Source organism: Linepithema humile, chromosome 7 (assembly GCF_040581485.1).
Source record: "Linepithema humile isolate Giens D197 chromosome 7, Lhum_UNIL_v1.0, whole genome shotgun sequence".
Classification (NCBI taxonomy): Eukaryota; Metazoa; Arthropoda; class Insecta; order Hymenoptera; family Formicidae; genus Linepithema; species Linepithema humile.
In genome coordinates, this window is record NC_090134.1 from 2,084,899 (window position 1) to 2,112,717 (window position 27,819).

The 27,819-nt window shown below is 37.1% G+C and overlaps 3 protein-coding genes across 12 annotated transcripts; 1 reads left to right on the plus strand and 2 right to left on the minus strand.

Annotated features, from left to right (window-relative positions):
* LOC105678513 (dual specificity protein phosphatase 15) lies at window positions 1-15,064 on the minus strand. 2 transcript variants are annotated; one of them, XM_067358893.1, is made up of 8 exons: window positions 14,955-15,064; window positions 10,075-10,962; window positions 6,941-7,057; window positions 6,610-6,734; window positions 5,943-6,114; window positions 5,588-5,766; window positions 5,100-5,297; window positions 1-4,827 (listed from the first exon to the last, which is right to left on the minus strand). In XM_067358893.1, the coding sequence occupies exons 2-8, from the start codon at window positions 10,093-10,095 to the stop codon at window positions 4,581-4,583; spliced, it is 1,059 nt and encodes a 352-aa protein (XP_067214994.1). In that variant the 5' UTR covers window positions 10,096-10,962; window positions 14,955-15,064; the 3' UTR covers window positions 1-4,580. The 2 variants fall into 2 exon arrangements, with proteins under 2 accessions (XP_067214994.1, XP_012233356.1); XM_012377933.2 differs by lacking the exon at window positions 14,955-15,064 and adding an exon at window positions 13,713-14,948.
* On the plus strand, window positions 6,946-27,714 carry LOC105678512 (Myosin phosphatase targeting subunit 75D). 8 transcript variants are annotated; one of them, XM_067358880.1, is made up of 10 exons: window positions 19,957-20,098; window positions 21,375-21,514; window positions 21,796-22,059; window positions 22,156-22,458; window positions 22,558-22,700; window positions 22,790-22,915; window positions 23,051-23,126; window positions 23,198-23,415; window positions 23,527-23,695; window positions 25,884-27,714. In XM_067358880.1, the coding sequence occupies exons 2-10, from the start codon at window positions 21,445-21,447 to the stop codon at window positions 26,201-26,203; spliced, it is 1,689 nt and encodes a 562-aa protein (XP_067214981.1). In that variant the 5' UTR covers window positions 19,957-20,098; window positions 21,375-21,444; the 3' UTR covers window positions 26,204-27,714. The 8 variants fall into 8 exon arrangements, with proteins under 8 accessions (XP_067214983.1, XP_067214981.1, XP_067214982.1 ...); XM_067358881.1 differs by having other exon boundaries at window positions 25,887-27,714; XM_067358883.1 differs by having other exon boundaries at window positions 26,004-27,714.
* LOC105678514 (transmembrane protein 42) lies at window positions 16,507-19,779 on the minus strand. Of its 2 annotated transcripts, XM_012377934.2 has the most exons (4): window positions 19,649-19,779; window positions 18,793-19,082; window positions 18,330-18,476; window positions 16,507-17,045 (listed from the first exon to the last, which is right to left on the minus strand). In XM_012377934.2, the coding sequence occupies exons 2-4, from the start codon at window positions 18,979-18,981 to the stop codon at window positions 16,899-16,901; spliced, it is 483 nt and encodes a 160-aa protein (XP_012233357.1). In that variant the 5' UTR covers window positions 18,982-19,082; window positions 19,649-19,779; the 3' UTR covers window positions 16,507-16,898. The 2 variants fall into 2 exon arrangements, with proteins under 2 accessions (XP_012233357.1, XP_067215009.1); XM_067358908.1 differs by lacking the exon at window positions 16,507-17,045 and having other exon boundaries at window positions 18,337-18,476; window positions 18,793-19,044; window positions 19,649-19,752.
* Window positions 27,715-27,819: the final 105 nt, after the last annotated feature.

Sequence of the window (27,819 nt, forward strand, 5' to 3'; positions counted from 1 at the left end):
TTTTTAGCATGAACCAAAACGTTTCATTTGCAGCTTACAAAAATATCACATGGGTGGCCTTAAAATAACATTATTGGTGCAACAGTAATCTCGCGATACAACAATTTATACCCCCGCACTTCTCGCTCACGCCGATATACGATGACGGCGCGTCTCAAATATCCGCGTCCCGTCGCAAATTGTCACGCAAAATCTTTCCTCATATCGCAATTTATCTATCGAATGGACGACCGTCATACTAGCGTTAGAAAAATAAATATCGTGAGTCTCTAGTGGATCTCTAAGTACGATGGAGTTACAGGCGCGCGACAGCGCGCGGACGAATCGCTCGATTCAATTCGCAGCTATGTAATAACGATTAAGCTTGCTCGTCTAACATCTACGAGCGATAACCTGCGACCCGCGCGATTCACCGGTTTGTGAGCGTCGATAATCTCCGCTTATTGCTAAAAAATCACAATTGCACATGCAACATGTCGAGCCGGCACGATGCTATATGACGCGATGTTTCGCCGCACAGCAATAATTATGCAGGCAAAACTGGTGACTGCGGTATTGATGAAAATAATAATATCCATTGCATTAGTATTATTGATGAAAACGGATATGAAAACAAATATAATAAATAAATAATTATAAACTAATGATGAATATTTTTGTTCACCTTTTACATAATTAAATAATATTATTTCTCGCTTAATGATTTTCAGCAGATTATCGTGTACTCTATAATGTTCTTTTAAAAAACGGAAATTTGTTTAAGGAAAAACAATGTTTTTTTTATTAATTACAAGTTTTTATTTTTTTCTTTTCCGTGTTGTTTCGGAATTTTAATTTATTTTACTCCAATTAGTGTGAAGTTTCCGTATAAATTTAATAGGTCAAACTTGTTAATGAAACATCGAAATTATTGAAACAACATAATTAAAATATATCGATATTCTGAATTTTTCCATGGCACCTCTCGCGCCGCTCGCTTGTCGGCTTCAATTTGCATGTTACATTGTCGACTTAAGCTACCGTTTTAGCGATGTTTGAAGTCAAGCTACCCAACTTTACTTCTTCGACATTCGTTCGATGCTCTCGGAGCATCTCTATCTACTTATCTATTTATGTGTGATCGTTAACACTGACCTTGTAAAAAAGTAGAACCATCTACATACATCGTCTATATGAAAAGTGTATATACGCCACGGGTCTGAATCACATGGAGCTAATATTCTCGGTAGATCTTCCAAAAATATAGCAACTACGGATTTATTTTCTGAATACTCTTTGGACCACTTTGTGACGCTATAAAGTTCTATACAGAGCATTGGAAGCAAAAATCAATTCCAGTGAAAAATAGATTTTCTCCTTTCGAATCGAGAAGAGTTGTGTATTTGCTCCATGCGATCGAGACACACTAAATGTGGATCTAAATTCTTTACGACTGATTGCCAACTCTGTTTCTGAATATTCCAATCTCATATTTAAAAAATACATGCATGATGGATATATTTATATATTTTGTTGTGTGTGCGTGTTATGTGTATGTAGGCGTGTTAGTGTATGTGTATATGTGATTTAAATGCAGGCGATATGTACGACGCATCCTTAATTGCTATCACTCGTGTCTGATCGGCGACAACCAATCAATGTTAAAACACAGCTGGATTACGGGCTAGTTATCACGGTTTTTTTTATGGAGAACATTGAACGAGCGCACGTGACGATATGAAGTTTACGATCGCGATTGTTAACGCCGATACCACGTGCCAGATAGATCTGAACTTAAAGCTAGACACGTGGCACAGCTCTTTCACGGATATAATGTTAACAATAGACACTTCTGCTATATTAAATCTGGAATTGCCTTTATTTTTTTTTTTTTTTTTTTTTTTTCGAGCTCCTGCTTTCTCGTGAATCGTTTAAAACTGACTCTTGGTTGCGCGTGTCGCGGAAAAATCCGTATTCGAGTAACGCCAATTTCTTCGATGCTTACTCGTTGATAGAATATAGAGCAACTCGTAATAATCATCCGCTCTCTCAAATCTCAATTCCTCCCTCTGTCGCGAACAGGATTGTATTTAGCTATTTGCCCTGTATGATGATTAATAAATTATTGAATAATTAACTTTAGGTACATTTTAGAGATATTTCAATACACCTCACGCATTTCGTGAGATTAACGAGATTATTTTACCTTTTTTCATGATTAAGTGCCTTATCTTGGCTTGTAAACAGTGATATTGTATTAATATTGACAAAACTAACTAATATAAATATCACATATGACATTGGTACGTAATATTCGAAAGAAATGTTGCAATTAACGTATCGATAGGCTATCGCGTTCAATTAAATTGTTTAGTTTTTATACTTTTGAATGCCATAAAATAATTTTCAATTAATTATTTGCTTAAGTGTTACATTTAATAAATTCATTGATTTTTATTTTGTACGCTTATACGTATCATAACCAATTTCAATATATTTATTTTTTTATGAAGCATTGGTTTTCGCTTTAGTTTGTCACATGGATAAATAATGTTTCTGATTTGAAAGAAATATCTTTGAAATTTGCCGATGCCAAAAAATTTATGAATTAATCCAATCCTGCTTATGAATAGCATACGTTTCGTTAAAAAATGTGTCGAATTTGTAGCATGAATATTTGATAACGAATGACTACTGTGATGATGTCTATACATCGAATTTATCGCGACGCACAGTTTTTCATATGTACACGGAAGTATATGCGATAAAACGATTAAAAAACGATCTACATTATCTTATCATGCATTCTAATAATACTGAGGGGAGACCGAAGCGACGTTATCTTAAATCTCGACTCGTTCATAAACGACTGGTGCTCGTGCTGGGAGAACAACAACAACGGTTTTGCCTAATGCCTAGTATTTTACTCATATAATAATATAATCGCGCCATCATCGGCGCGTTTATAAAATTCTCTGAAAGCTCTTCGCACAACAATGTATATTTCCAACGTGTGTATGTGTATGTAGATATATATATATTTTTTTTTTTTTTTTTAGTTTCAACAACATGCGATAAAATAGTGCGATCTCGCTAAAAAGCCAACAATCGTATGGACGGTTGCGAACGAAATTAATGGAATAGATTAGTGGAACGAGAAGATTCGTCATTTCTCTTCATTGTGAACATAATCACGCGAACCGGCTTTCATTCGGTCCTTCGTAAAGTAATTTCTGAATCGCGTGAGGATCCAGAAGCTTACCTGCCTACATTTTACGTACTCTCGCTTTCTCAGCACGTCGTCGAAATTATCTATATCTTTTGCTACACTCTCTTTCTCTCTCTCTCTCTCTCTCTCTCTCTCTCTCTCTCTCTCTCTCTCTCTCTCTCTCTCTCTCTCTCTCTCTCTCTCTCACTCGCTCACGCCGTAAATTCTACCAAAAAATATTTCCTGATGCGAATTCTTTCACGTTGCGTTAATTCTCTTGTTTCAAAATTACCGAAAAAGATTCGAACATTCGCACGATCGGCTATGCATAATTTTACTTTTAATTTTAATTAATCCTTTGGGAACGGTATTGTATGTCGCACGATTGCTGCTTTGAGCAACACATTGCTCACAACCGATAATTACTCGCTAACGATTTATATATTATCTCTGGGGGAAAAATTGGGGGCAAGGATCATTAATGAACGCATTAATTATTAGCACGATTGAACGATATCGTAAAAGCGCGAAATGGCCTGCCGGCCCTTAATTACACGCAATTATCGCGCCGTAATCGATAAAATCCCAAAGGATTAATTTCGCGACCCGAATACATTAATCTTTCCATTTCATTACTTCGCTCAATTCGGATCAATCGTTTTGCAGTTGTGCAGACTCAGCTCAAGTTACCTTCGTGATATATTGAAATGATAGATTGTCAGCGATAGACTCCGTCGGTGACATTTTCTTTCTCATACTTCTCCGAAACTTAACTCGAGGTCAAAGCCTAATTATGGAGCGTGAGAGTTAACTCACTTAAAACTACGAAGTGTTCCCGATGTGTACGAAAGAAGTTTCATCGTTTCCGTTCCGTCTGTGATAAAAGCACTTTCTCGTCGAGTATAAGCAACAACTTGTAACAACATGTATAGGTTGATATTACCAACGATTCTCGGCAATGCAGTACGCGCGTTCGATGTGTCGATGTTTTTCTCTCTCGCCGGCTCGATGAGTTCATGATAATCGAGTCGGCGTGCCGTCATCTCACCCGAGCACATTCATCCTGATTTACGCGCGATAGTTTAACGAATTCCGCCAACTTATCCCAAGGAATTCCACTAAATCTCCGCGAGTTTTCCGCATTGCAAGACATTAACAGGCACATTGTCATAATTGTATAATTCTCAAAGACATCCTTATCGGGGCACTCTCTGTCTTCCTGCTTGAAGCCTTCTTACGAATGATCTTGCCGGAATCACGATGAATTTGCAATTGATTTTGCCAATAGTAGAGAATGCATAATAATGGCGGCAGAATTTTCGTGCGGTTCGCCGATCTCCCCTTCAGTTTGTTACTCCATCAGGCTCGACAGCGAATCGCGCTTCTCCCGATGCTACGTCAACGAGGAGGGGTGTGTCTCCGTCGGCAGCATCGGTAATTGCGGTGTTTGCCGATTCGAGAGCCGTCTCGGCCAGCGTTGCGGCGAGACCGGCGGCGTCGGCCTCGGCGTGTTTGGCGCGGAGCCGGCGGTCAGTCGCCAACTGCTGCTCGAAAATGCGCTCGACCTACCCACGACGGAGATATTAGCGTTGCTACTACTGCAGGCGACCGCCGCCGAGAGATCCACCCTCGACACAGCCCTAAAAAATAAAGAAAAATGTTTGCTTTGCGCACGAGTAAGCGACAATTCAAAAAATTAAGATAACGACGAAAAATGATATTATTTGAGTTCGCTTAAACGCTTTCGATCTGTCATATCACGCGCGTTTTTATTTATTTTTCCGCTTAACATGCAAAAAGTATCCATGTGCCGTAGCTTGCGAGAAGAAATGCGATACATAAGTTCAACAAAATAATTCTGAATAAACACGAGGCAAAACGGGAAAGAGGTTCTCTCGGAAAGTGAATTGACCTGGAAGGTGGAGCGGATCCTCCAGTGTAAGAGTGCAATCCTGCCGGTCCGCTTCTCGGCCTCGATGTAGACACAACACTGGCTGATCTGTGCAAAGCTGGCGAGGGCGGCGCGGACGGTAGCATCCGGGGTGTTTGCGGCGGTGTCCTGCCGGACGCGCTTCCAATACTGCTGGTGGACGATTTTCTTCTCGTAGTCCTGCAAGCGCATTCGTAATATGGACAATACTTCCGCCACCATTTCTCAATGGATTTTATTTTCTTAATACGTTTAATATAACTAGAGCCCGGATTTTCCGCCGGCCGACGTACCATTTCGAGTCGACCGTAGCGAGTTCCTCACAGCTCGCTTCACTTCGACCCGCTCGACGAGCGCGACATGGTGGGGAGAACTAGCTACGGTTGCTCGATCTGAGAACTTAAATCCGGGCTCTAAATATAACATTTTCCAGACGGAATACTTTTATTGAACTTCACGATAAAGATTACCTCTTAGAAGCCTGTCGGCAGAGGCCGGTCGGACAAGTGCGTCCCATGGCACATTTTCCCTCGCACACTTCTTTGGCGAGAGCTAATGTTTCATAATTTATCAAAGTGGAACTGCAAGCCTCAGCGTCGGATTCGGAGAGGGCGAGGCTGGGAAACCGTTCTTTCAATCTGCGACGCTCCTATATAAAGATATAATAAATCTGACTTGATGATAAAATGTCATAATGATGATAAAGCGCGCAGCGCTTTATTCTGAAAGGAAAAAATTAGTAGATAAAAAGAAAGGAGAAGATACTGTATGATTTGAGTTTCTTGTAGTTGCGCACAATTGAGAAGACGTTCGTTTATCATTTACCTCCTGCAAGCGGCTAGCTTCAAAGTCCTTGAGCTGCTGTTGAAAACCGACATTCGGATTTGCGATGGAGCGACCTACTTTAACGACTTTGAGCGCTTCCTTCCAGGATAGATTGGTGGTGCTCATGATGTAGGCCACCGCTACTGTTACACTCCTCGACATTCCTGCCAGACTGGGAAAATTATTCTTATTAATAAAAATTTATAGTTTTATATATACATTTATATTGTAATATTTGCGACATATATGTATATCGTAAATATTGCAACTTTAGAAAAATTTGTCTCACCAAAATCATCTTTTATTAAGTTTCTTTGGCTAATTATCAATCATCATTTACGTGTGATTTTTCCGCACGATAATTAGAAAAAAATGATCATATATTACGTGTTTACAATTTCTAACATTTATGTATATTATTGTAATCAAGTTTTAAATTAAAATTCTATTAAAGTAAATATATATGATCTTGTCATTATGTTGTTATTAATTATTTTTTCATTGTTAATTAAATATTTATTTTTAACTACTTGAAAGTTATAATATAAATTATTATATTTTTGTTGAAAAAGAATAATTCCAGATCGATCAAAAACTCTATTGTGAAAACTTTCTGATGACTTTGGAACATTTTATATAGTTGGCGATAATATATATATATATATACCAATGAATCAGAACATTTCCACCGCGAAGACGGGCGGCATGAATAAAGTCGTTGCACAGAGAGAAGTACTGCGATAAGTTTTGATCTGGACTGTCGGCGGCCAAAATGCATAGATAATGCTTATCCTGAAACATAATTCGAGATTTAGTCCAAGTGTAAAGCCATTTCTATTAAAGAGCAAACCTATCTCGTTTCAAAAGCCAATGACCGAGTTTTTGTTTCGGAAAAAAACAAATTTTTGAGATTTATTTATCGAAACAATTAAAGTTTTTCTCAATTTTGTTAATTACTGAGCTATTTTAAAATTATATGTTATATTTTTTATACTTACAGAGTGTAAACGGCGAGCTGTGTCGTGAATGGCTAGAATATGCGTGATCTCAAAACGCTCCAGTTGATCGGCGTCTTTGCTGTCCTGATAATTACCTACGTAAAGACCAGGAAGTACCTGCCAACATCAAACGATAACGCGAGGTATTATAAAAGTGACACTTTATAGTGAATGTTTAATTAATATTCGACGTCAGATATCCTATAATCAAAAGCTCCCTTAGAATATTCCTCTAATTAAAAGCTCTTTTCAAGCCGTGATCCTAAATACTTTGAATGAACCGAAAGACACGACTGTCGTATCATTTTGTCATCAGTCTTAATTGAAAACACCGCTTAACATACAGCTTCCTTTAGCGTCTATTTAGTAAAAGATTATTCACAATTGGACAAAAAAATTCAAATCACGAGGGAGAAATGCAAATCTACGAGGTAGATTGCGATGGTTATCAACCATGCCATAATCTTAGATTAACTTGAATTTAAACAATTTAAATATTTAAAATTCTTTTTCTTTTTAGCAGATATTGAATTTTAATGAAAGACGGAGTTTCTAAATAATTTAAACTCCGTTTTTCATCAAAATTCAATATCTGCTAAAAAGAAAAAGAATTTTAAATTTAAATTGTTTAAATTCAAGTTAATCTAAGATTATATATATTATTTTATAAAAATGCTACCTGTCGTTTTCTATTTGACAAACTTTTAATCAATATCGATTTATTTTTAATAAATGTTTGACTAAACATTTGTCTTCTACTTCGACAATATTAAATAAACAAAAAATTGACTAAAAATGCGTTAGAAATAATTCTGTAACAATATTGTTATTTGATTAGAGATTGGCAAAAATAGAAGAAATATGCATTTTATTTGGACAAATTTTATTTGTTGATTTTCTCAGCGAGTATCGTCGATATAGTTTATTCACAGTTTGCGTGTGACATGTATTTCCACGTTGCAACGTGCTACCTCTAAAATATCTCTTCTCTCTTGGGGCGGGTCGTTAGTCTCAGTTCTGTGTGATTTAATCTCACTGAAACTGGTCTTTTATCGCAATAACTCTCCGCACTCTTCGAGATCTACTCGCTCCTCTGCGCGCGTTGATTTTAGATGAAAAGAAACGACTGTGGTTCGCGGCTTGACGAGACCGTGGCGAGAAACCTGACGGACGGCTGTCGTCTCGTGATCGATCGACAGTGGACAGAGAGAGAGAAAGAAAAAAAATGCGGGAAAAAGGAAAGTGACATGTTTCGCTCTCTGGTGGAGCGGAGAAAAAAAGAAAATGATAAACAACCTGTCGTGCGACGAAAATGCGATTTCGATCGCCCGACGATCTCCTGGTGTGTTTACGCGATTCGCAGCAACGTGCGGATAGTGTCGGGACATCGATCGCACGGCGAGACATCGCCGTAGATTGCGATCTCATCCAAACGATGACATCAAAATCCCTTGCGACGCACCACTCGAGCATTTCCCGAGGAATATCCCAGGCTTATCGTCATCCGTCACTTCCAATAACTCTGCCTCGTTTTTTTTTTCGCCGAAGGATGCCGCACGCGCAATTAAAATTAGTTAATAAAAGAATGATAAAAGAAGATGTCGATGAAAGAAGAACAGACGTCGCAACGGAAGACGATCAGATCATCGCGCGCCTCACAAAATGCTGTAAATGAAGAAAGAAAATACAATTGTCGAGAAAATGGAATAATCGAAGAGGAAAAGAGGCCGCCGTCAAAGACGATAAAGCTGGAGGATAAAGCCTGAGGGATCGAGCTGCTCGATCTCTTTTCCATCTACTATGGAAAACCCATTTACTTCTGTCGGCGCCATCACGAATGTCCTTACGAGTGCTCCGAATTCTACGACGGAATCAACAATGGGATCTTCGACAATACCGTAACATTTTGCAGATATTGCGGTAACAGCCGCTGTCGTCTCGACGCTGCTCCGTAAATAGACGACGCAATGACTATGGAGGTTGAGAAAGTTATCGATGATACTATTCACGAAATCCACGAACGAAGAAACCGCTCTCACATAAAATGAAAGTGGGCGAAATGTGAGACGTGACGGAAAATTATAAGGAGAAGAGAAAACGTTATCGATATACTTCGGGAATTTTCTAGAGAATTTTCTGATTTTGGCAATGAAAGAACTTTGCGACGGAGATATCATCGAGTTTACCGAAGGATATAGATTATGAATTGGGGCTGCAAGTTGGATCACGACAAGACAATTATGGCCGATGTGCAAGCATGATAATAATGTCGCTATGATGTATATACAATATAGATATAATATATATATATAGAAGAGTTTTAATATAAAATTAAATATAATTATATCCCTCGAGGAAAAAAAAAATATACAATAAAAGTGACAATGAGAATACGCGAGTAGGATTAACGACTAATTATTTATTTAACAGTCAGCAGCGTAATTGTATTTTAAAAAGCATTATCGGAAGGCTTAATATAAAATAACTGAAATTTCCTGCTGCAATATTTTTCTGTCAGCTTTATCTCTTACACTTTTGTTGTGCTTTTCAATAGCACAATGCTGAATATAAAATTTTATTATCGTCAAACGCTAATCATTAAGCACAACATTATGATAGTGCTAGGTAGGTCGTTATATTAAAACGCGGTTAGATAAATTATCAAACTAGTAAAAGAGTGGTCGATTATTCGATTAAAATTGAGCGTGTAGTAGCGCAGTAAAGCGAAGACCTCACGATCGTATCGGAAGGAAAAACATTTAATAAACGAGTAACATTTAACAAAAGTACATTCAATTTGCGCTCAGAGATTTTGCTTCGAGTAAATTAAATATTTTATAAACATCGCTCGTTATTTGCGTTCATCGAAGGGAGTCAAAAGCGGGATCTTCAATATTTAATGTGCCTAACGATCGTTTATTCAATTAGGTTAAATACACGCGACTTCCGTATTTTAGACCCTCTATTAACCTTTCTTCTTGTATAAAGACTAAATATTTATTCGTCGTCCGAAACTATAATTCTAATTCGCCCCACGCTTCTGCTAGCATAAAAGGCAGCCATTTTTCATTCTAATGAAGTAACATTAAATATCGATTTGAAAGCATATGCTTTCTTATTAAAGCATTTCTCACCTTGTTCATGCCATTCCCCATGATGCGAAGATGGGCGCGTGTTGAAGTATTATCGATTTAAAAGCACGAATCACGTACAAATCTCTGTCCGTCCACCATCATCTTCAATTTCTTCAGCGTGATTTCTCTCATTCGATTCTCATTGGCGGAACAGCGCGCATTGTTCGTCAAGCACCATCTTCAGCGTATAAGTCTATAAAGCTGCCACGTGTTCGGTCTTGTAATCAGCGTAATATAGCATTCGTAGTGTTGAACTATATAAACCACGTGATTCTCGGCTCGATCCAATCTCCTCTTTCCTCGTTCAGCGAAATATCGCTCTCTTTTTCTTTCTCTATCTTCGTCTCTTATCTTGATAATCTATTTCTTTGTAATACATGAGTAAGCTTTAATGATTTATTTCCTGATAACAATTGCACAATGTCATACGCGTGACGAATCATTCTACATTCGATGCGTCATTTTAAATTCTTGTTCATATTTGACGGATCTCCATCTTACTTATCGCTTTTGTGCTTCTCGATAACGCTACGCCGTTTCTGCGCAGCGCACGGCTGCATCTCAACCAACAAGGACATCCGGCGCGTCCGTCTGATTCTCAAAGTACGACGGAACATTTATATTCATGATTGCTTTTTTTTTTGCAACCTCCTTACTGAAGAACTTCCGACTTTTACGTATCGTCTTCCCGACAAGGGAGATTCCATTTATATGCGGATTCCGTCTCATTTGCCTCGGACGAGCGCGAAAAGCGAAAATAGACTACGCTTTAGGCGGAGTTTTTGTACGAAAACTGAAGCAATTGACTTTCCAATGTGGGGCAGCACGTTGCGAAAAATAGATTTATCTTTGGGAGGCTATCTGTAATCATGACACGGTGCATCGGCCCTGCGAAAAAGAAGTGACTGGTTAGAGACATAAATGGGATATCGCGGAATGAAAATAGCAGTAGAAATAAAAAGAAATTTGTCTTGAGTATCGATTAGCTATACGCGCGGCGCGATCGCCTCGCTCGAAAAAGAAAATGTGTGCTTTCGAGAAAGTGGGACAAGTTATTGATAAATTGTCGTTGTTGGCGTCCGAGCGTATCTCGCGTGTGTATATATCTGTGTGTGATCTCAGTAGTTGTTTAGAAAACAAGGCGATCGAGCTCATGCAAATTTCGAGAGAAATCCACGTCGCCAACGATTGGCAATACCCTTGAATTAATGGTTGAGACAAAATTGCATCGTCGTGCAATAGAAACGATAAATCCTCGAAAAGAAATATGACGAGTAGCAATAAATTCCTATTGCGGGAGTCGCTAGAGAATTAGTGCAGAAAATGAACGTAGTAGAGGTTTAAAGAAATGCACGCTTATCGATTATTTTAAGATCAATAAGATGGATTACAAGGACTCAGTTACCTGGTAGTACTTTAACCCACTTTGCCACTAGTATAGTCGTGTGTATTAATGGTGTCCAATGCGGTTATAGTCAAATTTCTCTGTGAGTGTAATTTCTCGATAATATTTAATTCGTAAAAAAAAAAAGCATTATCGATTGAGCTGTTCTTAACAGCATTTCCGTTAATTAGAGACACTGAAAAGTGTATTTGTTCCTTTGCGTAATTATAATTGCACGGTTCTATTGTTTCCATGCTATTGTTTTAATGCAAGGAGAATCGACGTATCACGTGTCGTGGAGCATCTTATGAATGCATATTGAATACCATTAATACATTTTTCGTATCTACCTTCGCTTTCGTGTTTATATAATTTGTACAAAGAATAAAATGTTTTTTTACTAAGATCTTTAATTTAAATATTTTGCAATGTATAAATAATATTAATTGAAGTTTTTAACGACGGATTTTTGAAGACAATTATAGAGAAAATCTAATTTAATCGGATATCGTGACTTGGTCATTAAGCGTTGATTGTCAAGGATATCGAATTGCTATTCTCTGCCAGAAAAATAACGCTTCTATAACCGAGTGCACAAAAATAGATGTATTTTTATTGCACGTTCGAATATGGCAGTGCAAGGCAGTATGCGTTTATGTAAATTCTAGCCCAATATATTGGCTCGATGCCGACACAACACACATTTTCTTACACAGCAAAACATTTCGCGATGCACAAATGTTACTTGCGCTTTGCTTTTGCCAGCCAAACAAATTCGTTCAAATCGCGTCAGCTGTAACATTTCGTTCAATCGCAAATATTTATTTCTGATAAAAATAGATTTTTTAAAAAAATTTTTAAAAAACATGTTTTTTAGATAAACCATGTAAATTTTCAAAGATTAAACCATTAATTTTTTTAAACATTAACAATATCTTAATTGTAAAGAATTTTATTTGGACAACTGTCTTTTTTTAACTTTTAGATTAAAACCAGAATCATGAAGTATTTAGTAATTTAATATTTGGAAATTAGATGGATGAAAAGTTACTTGTTGCAAAACAGATTATTTGTTGCTAAAGAAATCATATTTTTATTCAAAGCAAAACTTATCTTAAAAATCAGATGCTGCTCGTTAGAAGATTAATTCACTATCCACTATCATAATGATAAGTCATGCATAACTTGTAAATTGTCGGATTGTATTTCGATATTTATCCTACAATATGACATTAATATATTAACATTCAATACTATGTAAAGAAATTTATATCATGTAAAACTGAATACTAAAGAAATTCAAATCAATTGAAAACATTCCTTCACTTTACTTTTTCTTGCATATAAAACGAATATTTAATTTATTGTATGTCATAATTCTCTAAATAAGTTATTCTAATTCGCGCGGTAACTAATGTTTTAATATTCGAAATATCAATATGTCGCATTACTTTATTTCAGAAATTAAAATATCGATATTATAATCACTAGTAAAAATATACACTACAGATCTTGAATTTTTATCAAATATTCGATTATTCAGATTTCAAAATCTTTATTAATAATGCCGCTATTTCTTATCGTTTTTTATGTACTGTATAAAAGGTATCAATTTATCATTCGGAGTAAATTCAATTGCATGCTAAACTCAGCGTGCTCCATGATGTTGATCTACTCTTAAAATAAAACGGCGATCCAGTACGCCCGGTGAATTGCAGTGAAAAGCAATCATGTTCAGCGAATCGGAAGCTGCCGTGCGGTACTTTATTGCGGCAAATTTTTTTCTCATGCAAATCAATCACGCAGTTTGTTTATTAATTAATTGATTAAAGTCGAGTGCAGCAGAGGGACTTATTCATAAAATTCCTTTATCTGTTATCTAGCAAAGATCAATTATCGGATTCCCAGTTATCCTTTGATTCTAGCAAAATACATGCATAATCGAAATTTAGCCTGTAATCAAGCTAAAAGCTATGTTTTATTAGAAATGCAATATATATTTTACATCTGGCGGATTTTCTCGACACTAGAAGACAAGATAGCTCAAATACGAAACAAAGAATATTAAAAGTAATTTCAATCACGCTTATGTTTATGCAAAATTAAGGCAGCCGCAAACATTGACGCGCGCTCACTCATTGTGAACTGATACTTGTCACTCACTGACGAAAGCAAACGACTTCATTGAAATGTGACAATATTCAATCGAATGGAACTCTATCGGAGAGTTAAAAAGCACGAATTGCAGACGCACCTGGAAGATCCACATTCCACATGATATTGCGAGAAGGAAACACTGATTGTGAGAGGAATCCCTTGGAGAGCGACAACTCTCCCTTATCGCTAATTACGCTTGCGGGATGCTATCTCGTCTTTTTGAGGGGAGAGCAGTCGGAACAAACAGAAATCGTTCGCACTTCAATCAACCGTTTTCCGGAGAAGGAATTCCCGTGTCGGCCGACCGTAGCGGGGATCGCGCCACTTTAATTCTATCGTTCGTTTCGGTCGCACTTTCAGCCTTGTCCGTCACACGCCGTTGCAGCAGATTTACACCGCAATTTGTGTGCGTTCCTCTCTCTCTCTCTCTTTCTCCCTCCCTATCTTTTTCTCCCTCGCTCTCTCTTTCTTCTCCTCTCTGTCTCTCTCTTTCTCGGCGATTTGACGGAAGGACACGTCGTATGAAAACTGCCCCGTTCGTTTGTGCCGAGCCGCGCGCAAGGAGCGGACACAAGGGGTTTCCTGATGGCGAATAGCGGGGAGTGAGAAGAAAATGAAGAGGGTGCGGAGAGTGAGAGAGGAGAGAGAGAGAGAGAGAAAGAGGAGAGTGAGAGAGAGAGAGAGAGAGAGAGCAGGCGGAATGCACGCGACGTGGGGGAAACTAAACCGCGCAACGAGGGTGGGACAGCGGTTAGGGCAACGTGCAGAATAGTGGGGTAGATCCTATCACTGCGCGCAGAGCCCTGCCTCAAATGCGTTTTGCCAGTCTAGATGTGACACGGCCCCGGCCTCCGTCTTGCACGTCTCGACAGCTCGTTCACTGGATCGCCTTAGAAACTGCCCGTTGACGAAGAGGCAGTCGGGTGGCGGGCGGGAGGAGGGGGGGGGGGAGGGGGCGAGAGAAATTGTCGCGATAATAATCCACGCCGCGGACACTCGGAGAGCTCTCCTCGAAACACCACGATCGATTGTCACCCCGCACATGGACAAAACGAGGCTTATCCTCAAGGCCGGATCAGTCCGATTGTCCCGCGGCGAGACACCGCCGCGAAGAGCGTGATCTCCACGCGCGGGCCAATTCCGTTCGTCGCGTGGGTCGCGAGACGCGAGACACGACTCGCGATTCCGGCCATTCCGGCCGTCGTTAGGCGCGATAAGAGACCGAGGGTGTATCGTAGACCGCGGTTCTTCCCTCCTTCCCTCCCCCTCCTTCGTCCGATCTCCCTTTTTACGTAGGAATCGACATGACGCTACCACCGATCGACGTTGTCGCTCTCACCTCGCCCGCGCGAATCTATCCTGTTCGAATTCATTGCCACGAGGTGGGCGAGGATGAAGGTGGAAATCTCATGACAGATTTGTCGCGACAGCTCGGGAGGTGGTAGCTGAAAATGTGCGGAGGGGATGCGCAGGGCCGAATGTGAGACGACTCGGATTTCGAGTCGAGCTGAAAATATATTTCATTCCCGCGAGTTTCAATTTACGATACTTTCCTTCCTTTCGGCTAAATCCAAGTGTGCGCAGTCCGGACGACGACGACGCCGCGAAATTCCTTCCGCGACACCGTCCGAACCGAGAACTGAACGGCGCATTCCGCAACATTTACTCGGCACTGCGAAAAGCAGCAATTCATCCCTGAGGGTAGGGCATTGAGAACGTCGTCGTCGACGTTGTGGCGTCGGCGTCGGCGTCGACGAGCCCGCGCACAAGCCCGCTCGATAAAGGCCGCCGTCCCCTTGACACCCCTCGACTCTGCCCTACAAACGGGAAATCTGGTGTAGTAGGACTCGTACACGGACTATTGGGGTACGCTTGCGTCGTAGCTGGACGCCGGTGTGAGGTCCGATCTTGAATGGACTCGTATCCCGTTGAGATGTAACGCCGAAATGCGTTTTTCCCGCTTTTCGTCCGAGTTGAGAGAGAGAGAGAGAGAGAGAGAGAGAGAGAGAGAGAGAGAGAGAGAGAGAGAGTGTGTGTGCAAATCGCTGAAATGCTTTTTGCATGAGAAACTGCATCATATAAAAGATATGTGAATGATTTATTAATTCCTTTTACGATGTGACGTAAATTGGCGTCGCAATTGGGACAATGAAATCGAAATAGCAACTCTTGACGTAAAATACAATTCGGGCTTAAATTCATATTGCATCATTCAGATACGTATTTCGATAATCTCCCTTCGGGAGTTATATCAGTGAAGATCGATTCGTCCGAATTATATTGTTGTCAGAGATGCCACACATTCTCATTTGCATGATGGATATACTTACATCCGGAAATACATCGCATTACATTGAACTGCGAACACTGTTACCGCGAGCTGACGTTTATATTAACAATGTATTATTTGCTCGCTGTGTTAATTTCGCAAGTTTAATGTACGAAATGTTACTTACTTGATGGCTGAATGAAGAAAGATAGCATTCATGTGTGTTTTGAGTGACAGTCAGAGGAATACACTCATCGTTGTTTCTCTTATCTAGCGTTGTTTCTCTTACACGAAGATTCACTTTGCTATGCTAAAATAAGAGCACTCAAGAGATATGGATTGTTGGAAACTCACTTTATTCTGGACCTTAATATAAAATTTATTCCATTTATAGAGAACAATATATTCGATTGAAAAGAGAGGAAAGAAAAGATTTTTGAAGATATTGTGCATTTTATTCTGTTAATAATAAGTTTAGAATTTTGAAAATAATATTTCAAAAAAACTACAGTAAATAAAATCTTGCGCTATTAACAGTAAACTAAAGATTATATTCAAACACTTAAATCTATTTAATTGAATTAACCTGAATTATTCGGGCGAAATAATATTAAAACGTAAGAATGCGAAATTTTTCTGTTTAATTAGATAGAATATCTTAGTTTATATTGTACAAATTTTGCATTGTGTCGATCTGTTATCACATTACATAATATTAATATTATTACAAATATGATATCATATATTACACGTACAACATCGTATATTATATCACTTGTCCGAACAATTATAAATTATATCTCGATACGCATCTTAAAGTTATCTGTAAATTGCGTAGCAAAAATATTAGTGTAGATAAATATTATAATAAAGCGTATACAATTATTAATAATTCTATTCATTAATAATTAAATATTTGCGATATAAAATCACAAATATTGATTTTAATACAAAAACTGAAGTAAATCACAATATCACTATCACCGCTTTTAACATAAAAGCGCTTGTTGCCAATTATTGATGTTTCAATTTCCCTTCGACAGAAGTGTCCTTTTCAGCGGGAACGTAGCAGATCAAAATCAAGCCGGAAAGTACCAAGGAAGTTCCACACCACCAAACCAATGATGTGGATTCATCGAATACGACGAAGCCTACGAAAGCCTTCAACGAAGATGAATAAGATTTAGTTGATTTTATATCGCATTTGTGACTTTTTCTGCTTTCTTAACCAATTTTCTTAACAATTAAATTTCTACTATCGAATCTAATAAGATATACAAGTTTTACATTTTTGCAAAAAATCCAAAAAAGATTGTATTTTAAATTAATATAAATTTAAAAAAAAACAAAAGTTAGTGTTGGAATATACTTTTTTTATGCTCTTAATCACAAAAATTACAAATTTACATTTCGGCAAGAGATGATAAAATCAGCAATGTAAACTAACAATAAGTTGCAAATTCAAGCTTTCAGGATTAACTTCTTAATATATAGAAAAACAATTGGAAGAGACAATGTCAATTAAATTAAATTTGCAAAAAAATAAATTTTTAAATACAGCTTTTTCCGTATGTTTCTTACATCTTAAGACTGTTTATGAATAAGATAAATGTGATTGACGATACATGTTTGCCATAATTTATACACCGAGCAAAATATATGATGGATATAACTTTATTTTTATTTTTCGCGGAATGCCAGTTCGAAATAACATCCTCAAGTTAAAATCGTATTTTCGCAAAATTCCCAAGCGTGATCTTGCGAATATTTAATTTTACATTGACGCAATCGGAATGCCCGCAGAAATTCATGGATTCAGGCAAATTTCCACAGAGAATCAAAGAACGAATATTCTATTACGTAAAATCGCAAGGGATATATCTATGTCTAATTCTTTCTAATTAACAGAACGAAAAATAGAATGAGAATGTTGCAATCTTCGTATAAAAACTAGAAAAAAAAAACAATCGTTCGTCAGTGAATATTTCTATCGATCGTGTAATAATTCTGGCATATACATTTCCTGGCACATAATACACCTCTATCAAGACTGCATTTCAATGGCATGCATCATATCGTACGCCTCGCTCAATCGCCACGTAGTTCTGCACATATAATTGCTATGACCGCATTGTGCACGCTCGCGGAATTGCGTCTAGTTTGCGAAACAACTTTTGCGACTCGAACAGTCGGAAGTATAACGGTCCGACTATAAGTGAATAATTGCGACTGACAAATATCCTTTCGTAAATTATCTCTTTTCCCCATTTCATTGCATTTTACGAAGCTCTTTCATTAAATCGACTTGAATATTTTGCGCGATATATTTTGCAATTTTTTTTATGATATGCTAAAGATGTCCCCTTCGCAATCCCTATATTAAATCGTTACACAATAAAAAAAAAAAATATTTATAAGTTTAATTTATAAAATTTAACAACTTACAGAACAAATATAATTTGTAGCTGCGCTGGCAATTGTTATCGGCAAGGAAGATCCACTAGTATGAAGCGCTTTGACAAAAAACGTGCATCCCACGGTGTTGCTTACGATCATACAGACCAGAAGTGCTCCTTTTAGCAACAACGATAGCTTTTGCAAAAAATAAATATATAAACATAATACTGCACTATACTTATTTCATCATTTATAGCTTCAGTCTTTGTATTTAGATAAATTAGATTAATTTTAATTTCTCAATTTTTAATCACTCGTTACTTTATGTTTCTGAATGTATATATTAATTATTTTTCCAAGTTTTATTTATTTCCCGATATTTTCTTTATCGTTTCCAAACATTACTTCGATTTTCTAATATACGCTTACAATATTTTCTATAATTTTCGTGTTCTGCAGATTAAAAATAGTAATTCGCGACTCTAACGATTTCAATTAGCCGCCCACTCACCAATGATAACGCGTCAACGCCACTAGCGAGTTTGCCGAGAAGGCTGCCTCCGGTCGCAAAAATGCCGGCAGCAACTGCGAGATACGCTCCGCTAACGCCGTCGCTGCGGTGTCCCTCCATATCGGCGGACAATGTGGCGGATGTTCTTGCGTTGTAATGTGGGCAAAATCCGAAAATGGCAATTCGCATGAAGTATCATCGAACTGCGCCGCGGTAAGATTCACTTTTACCTCTTTAAGGCGATGCTGACAGCTGAACATCAACACGAAAGCGCCATCATTTAGGTGAAACTAAAAATCAAATTAGCATTACCGACGTAATACCACGCCATGTACCATAGACGTAGCGAGGGCCTGTCCAGGCAAATTTGTATAGGTGCATATGCATATGCATAAGGAATTGGATTGGTTCACTTCCTGATGCATTTTCTCATGAATCATTTTCTCCAATCCATTTCTTTATGCATACGCATATGCATCTATGCAAATTTGTCTGGATAAATCCTAATGTAAGTATAGATTGCTCATGGCGTTCGCGGAGTGTCAAAATTTTAAAAGAGAAAGGAAGCTTTGAGAGGTATTGAGTTGAAAAGAGATAGAGATTGAGACAATGAGTTGAAAAGAGAAACAGTTAACGGTGTGTCTGCTCTCTTTTACTAGCCGAATTGAGCCGAACGCCGAACGCACATGGACGCTGTTCTCGGCTTGTTGCGTGTTCGGAGCCGCGGTTGCAATTTCGCATCACTGCTCGTCGTCGAATCGGAAACAACCGCAAAGCCGCTCGCGCGATCGACGTCGCGCGTCCGCCGATCGTCGGCGATCGCGCTTCGTCGGTGATTGCGGGCGAACACGCGTACCTGTCGCTTCTTCCCATTCATACGCGATTCGAGGGGTACCGAAGTGAACTCGAGTCAGCCTGCTCAGCCAGGCGCGGTAAAGGTTGGTGTGCGAGACGAAGTGAGGCGTGCGCGGGCGCGATCTCTTGCAGGTAATTTAAAAATGGCGAACGACAGGAAGACGTTTTCGCGGCTGTACGCGCTGGCAGGCACGGGAAACGCGTAAGCGGATTTTTACCAACGGCGGTATCTGCCTCGCGAGAACGCTGAAACGCGCGCCCGCACACAGCGAGGATTATGCCGTGAATTATGCGATAGGCGCGAAGCGCGACGTAGATGTGTTGCCGCCACCGTGGTTTTCATTGTCGCTCGTTACATTGCCGCTGGTACGATCGCGAGTGTGGAGAGAATAGAGGGAGAAGGAAAGCGGATGGCCACCTCCGCCGCGTGTCGACCTGTACGCTTACATACGTAAGTACGAAATACTTCCTCGTCGATTTTTAGCGCGTCGCTCGATCACATTGATCGTCGATTTCTGCTTATATTTATCCCCTGAAAAGGCGAACACTCTGTTTTTCTCACGTTCCGATGAGATCCTGCGCGATACATATCGCGCGTACTGGCCTTGATCGCAATGGCTTTGCTCGCCAAGCGATATAATTGGCAGGAAGTAAAATCCTGCTGCACGATGATATGTTTCGCAATGGGATTATGCGCCACTAGGCTCACGTTTGATCGTCTGCAATATGAATGAGGTATGAGGGACATAAATTCCCGTGAGACCGTGTCGAATATTATTCTATCCATTTTTCCATGGTTATTATGTGTAAAATAACAGCAATTATATATCAGTTCCGCGAAAAATCAGAAAGTATTTCCTGTACGACTAGTGTATCTACATTTTGTGTCATTAGATTGCAGAAAAAAGTGTGTATTAAAATATTGGAAATTAAAGTGACTTGCTTTTAATGAACTATTTTACAAAAATGTAATTAAATATCATTATTATAAATCAATAAGTGCTAAATATTAATATTATTTATTTTTTTTATTATTAACATTAGTAATCAATCATTGATTGATCATTTATTTTTATATGGAAAGAGTGAGCGTGATATTTACCGAGTGAAAATGCTTATATTTTTCACCAATTATTTCTCAGTTATACTGCTAAGGTAATATTGTTTAAATATGTACATTTGTGATGTGGTATCTAATGACGTAACATATTACCTGTTGAGATTATAGATAGAATTTATTGCATATGCGAGGCATTGTAAACATATATAGCCATCTAGTAAAAATCATTACTAACCAACGCAGGAAGTCGAAATTTCAGCAATATTAGAATAAAATATGTAAAGTGCAAAATTATTATATTATACCAATTAGAATCTCTTTTTGCATAGAAATTTTGATTTTTTTTTGGAAATCAATGTATAACACTTATTGGATATCTTATACTTTCAAAAATATTTGTAATCTTTATTTCTGATTTTGTAATTTACTATTGTTCTACTTAGAAAAGATTTTTCAATTTACAAAGTAAAACTTTTGTTGCAATAGAGAATATTCCTCTATTAGAAACACATAATAATCAACAGATAATTTTAAAAGAGAAACACACACCAGCAAGAAAAGCTTTCTTTCACCAGGAACATTTGTGCAAATATTGCATGTTTACTTACCTAAGTATTTGATAAGTTTGATGGAACATGAGGTTGAAATATGCTATCATTTTCACCAGATAACTCAGGAGGGATCAGTTAAGTTGCTTGTGCATTGTTGAAATAAGTGAAAATCCTGATTATATTAAAATGACATCCAGTGTTTATCAAAAAATTTTTAATTATCTGAGAATGAGATCTTGGCTTTGTAAATATAAAGGTAAAGCTGTCAGGATAATATTATTTTTTTATTACACTTTTCTGTGATCTTTACTGTGATTCACAATGGCTAACAAAAACAAATATAAGCAACATCTAATAATTTTAATAGGATCTACAAATATTTATTACAAATATACATTTATTGTGGAGCAAATTATTTCATTCTATTTATACAATTGCAAAAAAGTATTGTGTGTATGCGTGTATGAGTGTGTGTGTACAGAAATGCAAATTAAGTTTACTTTGGGTAACGATTTTTTCTTTTTCTTTTGTAAACAGGTAAATATAGCTGCAAAAATCATAAACATATAACAATGGAGCACTCAGAGTTAGTAGCAGAAATGGTGCACATCGAAAGACTAAGCACACAAGAACGGTTACACTTGGCACGTCATCGTAGACTTCAGCAATTAAAATTATGGAGACAACGTGAGAAGGAATGGTTACGACACCAAACTAGGCATACCAGTAATAAACGTCACATATATTTTAGTGATAGTGTTATGTTGTTAGAAGCCGCAGCAAGAAACGATATTGATGAAGGTAAAAAGTAAAATGTACACAAATATTATTTGAAACATAAGTGATAATCATCCTTCAGCACATTACGTTATCAATATTTAATTTTTTTCTTTGTAGTAAGACGTCTTTTAAAGAAAGGTGTAAATCCAGACTCAACAAATGAAGACGGTCTGACGGCGTTGCATCAATGTTGCATAGATGATAATGAAGAAATGATGAAATTACTTGTAGAATTTGGTGCTAATGTGAATGCAGAGGATAGTGAGAAATGGACACCGTTACACGCTGCTGCTACGTGCGGTCACTTACATTTAGTCAAATATCTTATAGCCAGAGGTGCAAATTTGTTAGCTGTTAATGCCGATGGCAATATGCCGTATGATATATGTGAAGATGAAAAAACATTAGATTGCATCGAAGGTAACAAGCTTAGATTGTAATATTTTTTGCGATATTTACAAACCTTACCGTCTCTAAGTGACAATAATAATTCACATAAATTATATTTTTATAATGCAGGAGAAATGGCAAGGCGAGGAGTTACGCAAGAATTAATAGATGAAACTAGAGCTTCGATCGAGGTTCAAATGTTACGGGATTTGCAGAAGACAGCTTCTTTAGCAGCTGATCTTGAATATAAGGATCATCAAGGTGCTACGCCTGTACGTACACAAATTTATTAGTCTGAGAAAAAATAAGTCAACAAATTGTACTTATGATTGCATAACTATATCATGCTTTTTTATTACAGCTTCATATTGCGGCGGCGAATGGTTACTTAAGAGTAGTTGAATTTCTTCTTGATCAACATGTGTCAACAGACGTAGAGGACAACGATAAATGGCAACCTGTTCATGCAGCGGCATGTTGGGGACATGTAAGTTTCAATCACGTCTTTCGATTTTTACAACCATATTTTTATTACACATAGTCGAGATCATAAATCCATTTAATTGTGCCACGTTTATTAATTTTTTATACAACAATGATTACACATGGTTTTATATTGCAGTTGGAAGTGCTTGAGCTATTAGTACAAAACGGAGCAGATCTAAATGCAAAGAATAAGCATGACGAAACTCCCGCAGGTAAGATTCATAGATTTATTTCGATTTATATTATTTTACGTCATTTTTCTATATTTTAATACTGTGTTTAGACATATGCGAAGACCCAGAGATTAGAGAGAGGATAGTTGAATTGAAAACGGAACAGGAAAGTAAACGACTTCGGGAAGCGCAAGGACGAAGAGTACGCAGATCACAGAGCATAAATACACGAACACAAAGTGTACGTCGGACATCCATTCGGGATAAAGTTCTTACTACGAAAAAAGACGCCCAAGAAGAAGCTCGTTTAAGAATACAAGCGCAACAGGTAAAGTAGAAGAATTAAAAATGTCTAAATACTTCCTGTTTTTATCGATATATATTAACTTTAAATATTTGTCTTTATTGACTTAGCACTAATGTACTTGATGTATTTCAGACATACGTTAGTGGCTCTGCACCTAATATCCCACCGTTAGAGAACAGTACACAGGAAGTAGGAAACCACGAGACTGATTCTAATAGTGCAATGACACCAGCGGTGCGAAAAGGTCCTGAAGGAAAAGACAATGAGTCTTTTCTTCACGAAGATGTTGATAAAGATTCAGGTATATTTCAAACCTATTTTTGTTTGCATTGGTTGTGGTTCGGTAGAATATTGTGGTATATGGTAGCTTTACGCAGAGACTTCCAAAAACAGATTTCGATCACGAGATTCAAAAATTCCACATATATACATATGTGCATATATACAATGTGTATATCATTTATAATACATAATATTTACAAAAATAGAAACATTTAAAAAGAAATTAATGCATAAAATTTGAGAATTGTATTCAAGTTCCTACAAGTCGTATGCTTATTGAAAACAATAAATGAATATTGTGCTGAAGGAAGGAAAAAAATTATTATAGAATTATAAATAAGATGCTGGGAAAATGAAAACGTCCGACAGAAAAAACGCGACTCTATATTTTCATATATTAATAAACAAAATTTTATACACATAGAAGGGTGCTACTTAATTAATCTGGAAGGATTAAATAGTCCATGATGTATAGATTATATATTAATTTGTTAATTGCAAAATGAATCAATCCTATAAATGTACTCTGTCAAAATCACTGTTAGCTGTCGATTATTTACGAGCTTTTTCTTTTTTTTTCATTCACTGCGTGCTCCTGAATAATTGCGAGGTTAGTTTTCTATGTCACTTTCCTGTTTCTTTAATTATTACATCTCCAAATCTGTAGGATGCATTTAAATTACGTTATTTTTTTTGTGTCATACACATTACATGATACACTGTGCCAAAAAAAAAAAAAAAAAAAAATGTAAGATACATATCTACGTGTTCTGCGCATACAACACATTCCTCTCTCTCTCTCTCTCTCTCTTTCTCTCTCTCTAAAAGTATTCTCATGTTAAAATGCACACGCAAACACATCTCGCTTTATTCACATCGAATCTCTTTGGCAAGGCCTAAATGACATTGGCTTTCTTAGCATGTGGCGCGTTAGCGAAGCTGAACGGCCACTAAATAGAATATTAATCAAACGCAGTACAGAATAATGATTCGACAAATGATGTTGACTGTAGACATGTCAAATTGTTTCCGTTAATTAATTTCTACATACGTTGTATGTAAAAGTCAAGCCTAATTGATTTAGATAATTATATATATGTCATGCTAGTAGGACACACATAAGTAGATTCGACAGATATATTATTCTATACTCTTTATACATATTGTACTGTGCAAGTTTTTTCTAGAATAAGTACATACATACATATATTAGAAGACTGTTACTGTTTGGTAAATTTTTGCCGGATAATGCGCTCGTAGTATAACGGACGGATTTTGAGCCTAAAGCATGGCCTAAACCTGATCCCAGTTCTACGAATTTTTATGTCTCGTCTCGTATCGTCTCGTCAAATTTTACACTTCGTATTAAAGATAACGAATCTTTTTGCGCTGATCAGCGAATGCTTCATATCCACTTTATTATTATGTAACTGAATGAACGATATGGAGGACCATACTCTCCTTTACCATTAAAGTAGTCAATTTGAAGAATAAAAGAACATATCAGAGACATAGTGACGATAAGCTTGACAAAAGGGACAAATTATTAATGAAATTATTATACATTTTCTATAGACGATAACGCTATTGTAGATTAACTTTTCTAAAATGACAATTTCTTTTCTTATTTGGTATGTCGACGATGATTTATGTTCACTTACGACGCGCTAGTACAATTAGATCGATCGGATAGTTTATAATAATCGTTGAAAAGTTAAAGAAATTCCATTGTACTATACAAAGATATATTGTAATCGTTAAACACCGTCCTTGTTTTTTGTAAACATAAGCTATGTTTATCATACTTATCGTTACCTCTCTTTTTTTACATTCATTCGTTTTGCTTGCGTAAAACGCAATTATTAAGTATCGTTTAATGCATACATACATATATAATATTATATATATTATAATATTATATACATATATACTATGTATACACACACCAATGTGCATATGGTGGTGGTTCATTGATGCAATGTTTTTTAAATGCTTGCTGCTGAGAGCATGCCAGGCTTGGCGCATGAAACTCATAGTTGATATCATCGATTTTTTTTTCCCTTTTTTTTTTAAATCGTAATCAGTGCATAGGGATAGAAAGTCGGGTTAAGGTGAAGGGGTGGAAAAGTGGCGATTGCGTCGATCGAAAAGTCAGCGCACTTCTTGACGGGAGAGTAGCACATTGGATTTACGTGTTTGCCTGATAGCAGTGACAGGGCCTGACCCATCGGTCGGTAGCCAACAGCAGTCGCCGATTTATGCTACCGACAGTGACAACGGCAAGATCAACATACATGTGTCCGTTGTTTTCGTCAAATCCTTGTCAGATCTGAAGAAGCAACGGGCGCAGAACCGGCATATATCCGGCGGATCTCTAGACGCCAATGGGAACGGCATCCCGATGCCAGTTTCGTCCATCTCCAATTCCGACCTCAACACCGACGACTATACGCAACGCTTTACCGGAAACACCAGCGAGATCGTGGGCGATAATCACTCGGAAAAGAGCTGCTGCACTGTCATGTAACACGTCGCATTTACTTACGTACTTACCAGTCTCTCATTTTTTTTTTCTCGTGTATTTCCCATTTGCTGCATAACAATGTCATTAACAAAAATGTGTTCCGGCGATTAGCTTCCAGTATTTTTCCAGAAGACTCGACGCTTTCTTAAATTTTTACAACTTTGGGAATCGTACGTTTAACCCGAATTTCGAGGATCTTTTTTATTATATGTTTTCTTAGCATATATAACTCTATATACACGTATATACATCACAGATAATATCTCTGCAGCGACACGCGTTAATCATTTTAAAGTCAAAACAGTTATTGGTTTTGATATCGCGCAAACGGTATTGTACTTAAATCGTAAACAAAATGTTCTGTCTACAATTGTTACGTGAATTGTAGTACTTAGATTCTTGTAGGAACACCTTGTTACGATAATTTTAGAAACTTGTGTACTTACGTTCACAGAAAGATATATATATATATGCCTTTTCAAATTATTTACAACTTTCCAATGCCTAACGAATTTAAGTATTGTACAGACTTTTATTTTATTTATTGTTATATTAAAAGAAATGTATAGACTAGACAGTAAGAGAGATGTGTATTACATTCGTAGATATCGCTTATGGTTAAATATTCAAATTTTCTAGTATCTCGATAAACAGGTATAAGACTATAAAAAACACATCTTCCAATGTTTTTTATGAAACTCTAGCCGTAAGAATTAAGTAAAAACTGTTTTTTATATCAATTTAAAGATTATTTGTAAATTTTGATATCTATTTATATTACAATTAAAGATTTTACTGAATTTCTTGTTCTACATATAACGAGACACATATGCATCATTGATTTGCAATTTTGCATTACGATTTATTTTTGTTGGATATAGATTATATAAGACATTTAAATTTCATTGAATATTGTATGAAATGTTCGAAATACCTTCAACCTAAAGATTTATGTAATACATGCAATGATTCAACAATCAAAATGAAATGACAGCAAAAAATCGCATATGTGCACGAGACTGCATGTAAAATAATGATCTATTGTGTCGAACAAGTATATTTTTTGTACATTTTTTGTGTCAAATGGTATCCGAATTATAATTGTGTGCGAAGGAAATGTTCGAAGAGAGTAAATAGTACAAATAAGTGCTCATACATTCCTCTACGATGCATAATAAACCTTGCCAAACTTTACGCGATTTACGACTTTGCGACAGCAGTCGCGTGATTCACGATTTATTTCAAATCTTAATATTGCGCATTAATGTATATTTAAGACTATCTCCGTGCAATATTGATTATATTCCAATTAAAATTAACAGCACACATTCGACAACATTCGACGACAGCGATTATTCCATACACTTGATTTAAATGAATGAATGTCTATGTGGTGAAAGTTGATTTCAACGACTGTACTTGAAATGAATTTATGTAATTACCTGTCTATCACCTGTTTATTGTATTGTAATATAGTAATGTTATATATAAAAATAAACACTATATGTAACTTATATTTTAATATTATATAACGCATGTTCTTTTAAAGAGCAAATTTCGTATACTCTCTGTGTAAGACCGTTTTTTTTTGAGAGATTCTTTTTGTCATCGTTATCTCA